This window comes from Salmo salar, chromosome ssa05 (assembly GCF_905237065.1).
Source record: "Salmo salar chromosome ssa05, Ssal_v3.1, whole genome shotgun sequence".
NCBI lineage: Eukaryota > Metazoa > Chordata > Actinopteri > Salmoniformes > Salmonidae > Salmo > Salmo salar.
In genome coordinates, this window is record NC_059446.1 from 39898266 (window position 1) to 39908022 (window position 9757).

A 9757-nucleotide genomic window follows, 5' to 3' on the forward strand; every position below is an offset into this window, starting at 1 on the left:
TTATGATACACAGAAAGTGTTTTAAAACAGAATAGAAGTACTCTGAAAAAGTGGTGCTTCAATCTCAATGATGGGTTTTTAAAGAGAGTCTTGTGTGAATACCTTTTGGGGTTTCAGTGCATGTAAAAGGCAACATCAAAACACAAAAAACATTCTCACAATCAAATGGTTAAGAAATGCAAATGATTTATAGCTTAAATATTGATTGATGGTAAGGGCCTATGGAGAATATTCTTTTGGAGTGGAATTACACCTTGATTTTTTTCAATGCTTTATTAAGACGGATTAGAAACAGGAGGAGACAGAGAGGAAGTTAAAGTGGGACAGGCGGAAGTGGGCAGTAAGATGCTACATTTCATTGGAATTTAATTGTAATTTTACACACTCAACCACACAGCCACATTCTAAAATAATTATTCTGGGGTGAATTGAAATTGACCCAAAAAATAAACAACCAAAATATACTTAATAAAAATGAATGCAAGCCGTTTCAATGATTTGCTCATTTCATTTTACCCAAACAATTCAGATGAAATCTGACATAATATGTTGCTCAAAATGTAAGTATCTTTAATAAGGATAACCAAAGATTGAGAAAATGTTGTGCTTGAACTCATTGGAAGTCTGGTTTTAAGCTTCTTGCACTTCCTATTTTGCCACGTGGCTCTGTTTTTTAGAGGATTGTGGGTAATTCACATTTTTAGACTTTTACACAATGTTGTTTAAAAAAAGAAAAGTATACTTTTATTATATATTAGTATTAAGCAGCTTCCCACTGGGCACACACTTGTTGAATCAACAATTTTTCTATGTCATTTGTCAATGTATTGTGGCATGGAATCTACATGGAAAATAAACTCTTTTTGACTTGGTGAATTTAAGTTGTAATCTCATTGATCAACGTCTCAACCAAATATTACCCAATTATCCACGTTGAAATGACGTCATGTGCCCAGTGGGTTATTATGAGGTGTAATGGATCATGTTGAATGGATATCAAAACAATCAGGCAAAATGACGTTCAATGATGAGATGACCCATTCCTACATATCCAGCTTTTAATGGTAGAGGCAAATACAGTATCCTGCAGTGCTGGCTATAACATCTCTGATGGTGGATTGAGCACTGTACTCAACAATGCCTGCCAAAACGGGTTAAACTGGCAAGTGATCAGATACATAAATCAGTGTTAAATATGAAAATACTCCTGAAGAAGTGATCTAATTCTGCACTGGACAGGATTTGAAACACCATTATAGTGTTAAGAAGCTTTAGAAAGAGGAAACGACTCCAAAAGTGAAGGTATCTAATTCTGCCGTAAACAGAACTCGAAACACTAAAATAATGTTTTCAACCTTTCCGGTAGTGCTCCCAGTCCCTGGCAAGGTGTTGCACAACACTTGATTAAGTGGTGTTACAACACACCATGTAATGTTTCAAAACATCTCATTATGATGTGTTTCAATACTCCCGCAAAGTTAAAGTTTTGCCTCCTTCGCGTTGGTGGCAGCTCAGTTGGGAGAGTGTTTGTTATTCTACATGCATCTGTGGCTTCAAACATCTTAACAGTTAGACAGTCTTGGCTTCAGCATGTTGAGAAAGAAGGACATGGATGAAGTGAAGGGGCCAACAGGGAAGGTTATCATGACAACCATTCCTTGCTAAGAGGCTTGACATCATCCACCATTCGAACACATATTGGGGAAAATAATCATGCCGAGTCACCAACAGTAGGCCGAAACGTTCAAATCAAAACCTGTCTCTCTTCTGTACACAACACAATCACCACAATTTGGAGAAGGCAGACTGGAAATATAGTTCTACCCATCTCCCTTCAAATTAAGTAAAACCCACTTTCACATAGTAGAATGGACTGTTCAATAAATTGATGTGGGATGAAGCTTAGACTAGAGGACTGTGTAGGGTAGGGAACAGGTGATGAGGTATTTTTGCATCTCCTACGGAGTCATCACCATGAAGGCTTGCCAGGCTTCACACATGATTTAAGAGGCTAATCTTGTGATGGTTCAGCTTCTGATTATGTGTCACAACCAAAGTCTCTCCCTGCATATCAATGGTTCAAATCACAGAAGCATGACTTTATTTTCATCCTCTCCAATACTGCCATCTGTTGGCCACACAGGTTGGCTTCAGCACCATGTGGCCAAGGATGATGTTGTTGCAAAAATAGATATTAGTCAGCCACAGCATCTTTCATTAGCTGTAGGCTTTGATCTGCATACAAGTTGCTATGGAAATTCCTTTATCAAAAGATTCCATTGCTATGGTAACACAGAATTAGACATTTTGCTAGCAATCAAGCTTTGCTTTGAACTGTCAACACTGTCAAGCCAGATACAGCTGAACAGTCAAAACAACTGTCAACAAACAACCCATCTGTCTGCTGCTTGATTGAACAAAGATGGCAGAGTGGAGGGACTATATCAAAGCCACTCTGAAGGAGAAGTTTGTGGAGGACGTAGCCATCGTTGGCCTGTACGACAACAAGGCCGTGTGGGCCTCCAAGCCTGGAGGTGTTCTGGCTGCCATCTGCCCACCAGAAGTGGAGGCTCTGGTGGGCAAAGACAGAGGAAGTCTCCTGCAGGAGGGGGTCAGCGTTGGAGGTCGGAAGATGGCAGTGATACGAGACCATATGACAGGTCCTGAGACAGAGATCCTATTCATTGACATCCGGACCAAAGGCAGCGAGAGTTTGGCTCTCACGGTTGCCCTGACGACCAAGGCTCTGGTGTTTGTGATGGGAAAACGAGGGGTGCATGGCGGGATAGTCAACAAGAAGGTGTGTGACATGGCCAAGTACCTCCGCGAGAGGGGTGTGTGACAATCTCCATCCATATACTGAACCCCTATATCAGGAGGCAGTGGATGGGCTTTCCTGCCTTCAAAATATCTTTCTTTAAAGGGCCGATGCAGCCGTTTTATCTCAATATCAAATAAATTAAGGGGAACAACTAAATACCGTACTTTGATTGATTTCAATTAAAATGGCGATGTCGATGTCACCAGGCAGGCCAAAACTACATCCCACCAAAACAAGCTGATATTTCAGGTGGTATTTTCATGCAGCTGTTACATTAAAATGGCATTATGATAATTTTATCAATTTCACAGTATTATTCCAACCTCATAGTGTGGAAATACAGTTGAAGTCGGAAGTTTACATACACTTAGGTTGGAGTCATTAAAACTCGTTTTTCAACCACTCCACAAATTTCTTGTTAACAAATAATAGGTTTGGCAAGTCGGTTAGGACATCTACTTTGTGCATGATACAAGTAATTTTTCCAACAATTATTTACAGACGGATTATTTCACTTGTAATTCACTGTATCACAATGCCAGTGGATCAGAAGTTTACATACACGAAGTTGACTGTGCCTTTAAACAGCTTAGAAAATTCCAGAAAATTATGTCATGGCTTTAGAAGTGTCTGATAGGCTAATTGACATCATTTGAGTCAATTGGAGGTGTACCTGTGGATGTATTTCAAGGCCTACATTCAAACTTAGTGCCTCTTTGCTTGACATCATGGGAAAATCAAAAGAAATCAGCCAAGACCTCAGAAAAAAAATTGTAGACCTCCACAAGTCTGGGTCATCCTTGGGAGCAATTTTCAAGTGCCTGAAGGTACCACGTTCATCTGTACAAACAATAGTACGCAAGTATAAACACCATGGGACCACGCAGCCATCATACCGCTCAGGAAGGAGACGTGTTCTGTCTCTTAGAGATAAATGTACATAGGTGCGAAAAGGGCAAATCAATTCCAGAACAACAGCAAAGGACCTTGTGAGGATGCTGGAGGAAACAGCTAAAAAAGTATCTGTATCCACAGTAAAACGAGTCCTATATCGACAGAACCTGAAAGGCCGCTCAGCAAGGAAGAAGCCACTGCTCCAAAACTGCCATAAAAAAGCCAGACTACAATTTGCAACTGCACATGGGGACAAAGATCGTACTTTTTGGAGAAATGTCCTCTGGTTTGATGAAACAAAAATAAAACTGTTTGGCAATAATGACCATTGTTATGTTTGGAGGAAAAAGGGGGAGGCTTGCAAGCCGAAGAACACCATCCCAACCGTAAAGCACGGGGGTGGCAGCATCATGTTGTGGGGGTGCTTTGCTGCAGAAGGGACTGGTGCACTTCACAAAATAGATGGCATCATGAGGTCGGAAAATTATGTTGATATATTGAAGCAACATCTCAAGACAACAGTCAGGAAGTTAAAGCTTGGTCGTAAATTAGTCTTCCAAATGGACAATGACCCCAAGCATACTTCCAAAGTTGTGGCAAAATGGCTTAAGGACAACAAAGTCGAGGTATTGGAGTGGCCATCACAAAGCCCTGACCTCAATTCCTATAGAAAATTTGTGGGCAGAACTGAAAAAGAGTGTGTGAGCAAGGAGGCCTACAAACCTGACTCAGTTACACCAGCTCTGTCAGGAGGAATGGGCCACAATCTACCCAACTTATTGTGAGAAGCTTGTGGAACGCAACTGGAAACGTTTGACCCAAGTGAAACAATTTAAAGGCAATGCTACCAAATGCTAATTTAGTGTATGTAAACTTCTGACCCTCTGGGAATGTAATGAAAGAAATAAAAGCTGAAATAAATCATTCTCTCAACTATTATTCTGACATTTCACATTCTTAAAATAAAGTGTTGATCCTAACTGACCTAAGACAGGGAATTTTTACTAGGATTAAATGTCAGGAATTGTGAAAAACTGAGTTTAAATGTATTTGGCTAAGATGTATGTAAACTTCCGACTTCAACTGTATATATTAGACATAGGCAAATCATGTTTTTGACTGCACTGGGCCTTTAAAAACTCTGAGGTGTTCCATGCGCAGGAGTGATTGAATATGATTTTGATGCTTATACTGTACCACTTGACCAAGGGTTTGAAACCAAATAGACTGAGAAGCAAATATGACTAACGCTTTTAATGTAAAAAATCTCAATCTCAAAACACAAATACTTGTACATCACACACATACTTTACACATACGCTACTCTGGTGTTTACCGAACTGACTGACTCAAACAAAATGATTACATCTTTATGTCAATTCTCTCATTGTGTAATGTTATAAATAAGAAAACACAGAGACTCTCCACTTGGAGAGCTTCACTTGAAGCTTCCAGACGTGGTAAAACAGAAATTACAGGATATGGACATAATGCTAATTTAAGTAGATTTGATCATTTTATTACAGCATATTCACATAGGGCATATTTGTAAATATATAAAAAAAACATTCCTTAAAATTCTAGGGCAAATATTCTTCTTTCATTGGAGCCCCATTTAAAATAATATCTCACACACACACATTGCAGTAATAAAATAACCAGACAGTGTAAAAATACAATATTTGGGTATGTTTCTCTCTGGTGAAAATGAGGATTGATACAGTAGGGCTGGTAGTTTATTTCTTCTTATTTACAATGTTGTTGCAAATCCAGTTCATGCCATCCTGTGGTGATCGAAAACAGAGCAGAGTGAGGAGGAAAATATGGTTAAATTCAAATCTCATCAGCAGGGACATTTTGGTACATGTTCAGGTGTTTTCGGTCATTCTGATTAGTGCTACACAAACCTTCAGGAAGAATATATTGATTTCCTGATTCTAACTATTATGCACCTCAACCAGTCAATCGTTTGGTCTAATTCCACTTTAACAGTACTGACCTGTACTCCCTCCCCGGATACTGCTGAGCAGGCCTGGATCTGCCACTGGCGGTCCCGGTACGTGTGCAGGTTGAGTCCCTCAGCGATCTCACTGGCGGGTGAGGCTGTGGCCAGGTCCTGCTTATTGGCAAAGATGAGCACTGGCACACCCTTTAAGTTCTCCTCATCGATCAGCTCTTCCAGCTCCTAAGAGAGAGAGAGAGAGAGAGAGAGAGAGGGAGCAAGAGAGAGAGAGCAGGAGAGAGAGCAAGAAAGACAACTCAACGCACAGATACAGATCAGTGACAATTATGTAAAGAGACATAATCAGACAATGAGATGGGGCTGTAATCAATGAGATAAGGCTGTGAATGTAATCACATCAGCTAGATAGCTATTACAGACAGCTATTACAGCTATGAGGTGTGCCATGCTTACCAGTCCCGTCTCCTCAAACCGCTTCTTGTCTGCGCTGTCTATGACATAGATCTGGAAGTCGAAAATAATTAACTATCAACATCTAAAAGATCCAGGATACACATAGTGATCAAAAGTATCATTTCGCCATAGCCATTACATATTTACTACGTGCAATCCTCTAGACCCACAGCATTCATATCATGGGATTGTTGGGCATAGTTGTTCTCCTTACCTTAATGAGCTACCATTGATCACAACATGAGGATCATGAGACAGAATGCAGTAGATCTGAATGACCCTGTTAGGTGCTCACCAGTAAGTCTGTGTTTTCAAGGTATTTTTTCCAGAAGGGACGGATCTTCCTCTGTCCTCCGATATCCCATACGTTCAGCTTCATGCCATGTGAGGCCACACTCTTAATGTTAAAGCCCTTGTATCAAACACAAACCATGGGTTAGTACTGTATGACAGGGCATTTCATTAGAGAGCTGTTGTTGAGGACCTCTACCCAGCTAGCAGCTAAAATGATTAAATAAAGTCAAGTCAAGCCCACCATTCATCACTGTGATCTCAAGTAACCAGACAGTTAAACATAGACCCGTGAACAAAGGACAACAACAACTTTGCTCAACCAGGGTTGTGCTTTTCATGTCTAAGAGGAAGTGTTGTCCTGACATGGGCCGCAGCCTTTTTCATAACACTGCCTCTATCTGGCTCAGCAGTGAGAGGTTGTGTAACAACATGATCCCTTAGTAGAGACAGGCCTCAGCCTCATGCTACCTGCATGCTACCTGCTGAGCCAATCCTTACCGTCCTGCTTTCTCACTGAAGTCCACCCTGCTCTTTCACCTTTCCTTTACCTTATTTCTAACCCTGGTCCCAGAGGCTACGGCAACATTGGAGTCATTCTCTTTTGTCTGTGTCAGGGTGATGTGATGTTTTGTTCAGGGTGATGTGATAGTACATTTACATCACATTTGAGTAATTTAGCAGACACTTTTATCCAGAGCGACTTACAGGCAGTATATTTACCTTAAGATAGCTAGGTGAGACAACCAAATATCACAGTCATGGTAAGTGCATTTCTTCTCAGTAAAGCTGCTATCAGCAAAATCAGTGGTGGTAGGAAAAGACAAGTGCAAGTGTGGTGTAATGCTATAGCTGTGTATATGTGTGAATGTGATGGTGTCTTACATGCTGGGAGAGCAAGAGAGAGCGAGAGAGAGAGGGAGAGAGAGTGGGGGGAGAGAGAGAGTGTGTATCGGTGTGTGTACGCATTTTACTAGCTCTGACGAAGGCCGTGAGGCCGATACGTAAGCTTATTAAATATCAGTGATACTATCAAGAGCAGTGTACAGTTTCCTTTTTCCTTCATCTTGTTCAACTGTTGCCAATGCACCTGCAAAAAGATTGCTCAGATGTGCGAGTGCCTTTTGAATTTACTATACTTGTGAGTACCAGAAGTCCTCACAAGAAAAGTTTTGCTGGTCCTCACCTGTAAAAATGCTATTTTAGGCTTAGGGGTTAGGTTTAGAATTAGGGTTAAGGTTAGGTTTAGGGTTAGGGGTTAAGTTTAGGTTTAGGGAAAATAGGATTTGGAATGGGAATCAACTGTTGGTCCCCAGAAAGTCCTCACAAGTATAGTAAGACATAGTTGTGTGTGTGTGTGTGTGTGTGTGTGTGTGTGTGTGTGTGTGTGTGTGTGTGTGTGTGTGTGTGTGTGTGTGTGTGTGTGTGTGTGTGTGTGTGTGTGTGTGTGTGTGTGTGTGTGTGCATTGTATGTCTGTGTGTATGTCTGTGTGTATGTCTGTGTGTGATGGCCTCTGACCTGTGTGGGTGTGATAGTGTTGATGTCTTCTGAGGCGAGGCTCTTCAGTAGGGTGGTCTTGCCTGCATTATCCAGACCCAGTAGAACTATCCTCAGCTCCACACTCTCTGTGGTCCCTTTCAACTTCTGAAGGACCGAGAGCAAGCCCTGAGGAAGAAAATAGTACAATTGAGTAAAATTCTGTTAATTTTATTACTGCTTGACACTATAGTTCATTTACCATAACATAACAATCCCAACACACTTGACTATGGAAAATGTACAATTTATTATAATGTGATCATATCAATTTCAAGGTGTTGAATGAAATGTATGCATGCATCCATTCATCCATCCATCCGATTTGTAGCTGATGACAAAATAACTTCAGGTTTTGTATATTCTGATTGCATGAGTAGGCCCTAGTAGCTCCCTTTCTGTTGGCCACAAGTAGAGCATGCCCCACATCATTTACATAATCATCAGAGGGAGAAAACAGGAAGTACACGGATGGAGGGATTTTTAAATGATTTAACCTTTGTTTAACTAGGCAAGTCAGTTAAGAACAAATTCTTATTTACAATGATGGCCTACCCTGGCCAAACCTGGACGACGCTGGGCCAATTGTGCGCCGCCCTATGGGACCCCCAATCACGGCCAGATGTGACACACCCTGGAATCAAACCAGGGACTGTAGTGACGCCTCTTGCACTGAGATGCAATGCCTTAGACCACTGCGCCACTCGGGAATGACTGGCAACATTCCCATTCAGATCATTTCCATTCACTTAATGACATGCTGTGAGGTTTATGAGACAATCTACAGAAACCAAATTGCATTTTTTCCCCCCAGTAGGGTTCAGTACAATAAACACCTTGTTATGACACACACTGTATGTTTAGAACCTCAGTAAGCCCCTGACCTAAGAAATGAGGGCATGTTGTCAAAGCCTCGTCTCTTTGAAACAGTTGACTTACAGCACGACGACTCCTTTTCTCGCCCTCCCTTTCTATCTATCCCTCTTGCTCGCTCTCACAATGTCTCTCTCTCTCTCTCTCTTCCTCTCTTTCCCTATCTCTCCTGTGTAAGCTTTAATCTGCCACTTCATTTAGAAAAGCAGTAGCGTTTATTTCGGCCCCATTAATGTAATAGCCTACTGACTGATATAATCAGATTAATGCTTGTTGCACAAACACACTCTCTGACTACTGAAAAGAATACCACAAACACACACACATAAAACACACCCAACAAGGACAACCACACACAAAGAACATTTACCAACATTACTAGTAAGAGACTCTTTCCTGACAATGAGCACTTTTACTTGTAACATTACATATACAATGAAATGTTCAGTTAAGGCCTGTTCCACTTATTCAACCAGTGAACATTTTTACCAACCAGAACCCAATTTGTTGAGTTATATATACAGATGAGATAAAACATTCATTACAAAATAATTTGCTAACACTCTTGTGGAGCTCACTCATATCAAGAGAACACTCCAATTATTTCCCATCGGTCACACAAACGACGAGCCATAGAAGCCTCCATATTAGGCCACGTACCTTTGTAGCTTCTCCCATGATGGTGTGTGTTGTGTGGTGTAGCCGATAGGCTGCAGCTACATTCTCTGCTAAACCCAACAGGTACGCTAACTGCTATCCAGGATAGGTCACCTGTTAGTTAGGGTGAAAACAAGGCACCTGCTTTTGCCTCTTCCTCTTTAAAAACCCTGTGTGTATGACTAAGTGTGTGTGTGACGGTCGGCGAGTTGTCTCCCTACATTAGCTTGCTCAGCACTGTTGGGTAGGCGAAGAAGAAAAGTCAAAG

The 9757-nt window shown here is 41.2% G+C and overlaps 2 protein-coding genes across 2 annotated transcripts; one reads left to right on the forward strand and one right to left on the reverse strand.

Annotated features, from left to right (window-relative positions):
- The first annotated feature begins 2308 nt into the window (after positions 1-2308).
- LOC106604893 (profilin-3) lies at positions 2309-3041 on the forward strand. Its single transcript, XM_014200009.1, has one exon. It carries the CDS (start codon positions 2423-2425, stop codon positions 2840-2842), a length of 420 nt encoding a protein of 139 aa, XP_014055484.1. The 5' UTR covers positions 2309-2422; the 3' UTR covers positions 2843-3041.
- Positions 3042-4954: 1913 nt separating this feature from the next.
- On the reverse strand, positions 4955-9757 carry LOC106604892 (ADP-ribosylation factor-like protein 3). The gene is made up of 6 exons (XM_014200008.2): positions 9493-9757; positions 7942-8088; positions 6427-6543; positions 6132-6182; positions 5715-5900; positions 4955-5499 (listed from the first exon to the last, which is right to left on the reverse strand). The coding sequence occupies exons 1-6, from the start codon at positions 9508-9510 to the stop codon at positions 5452-5454; spliced, it is 567 nt and encodes a 188-aa protein (XP_014055483.1). The 5' UTR covers positions 9511-9757; the 3' UTR covers positions 4955-5451.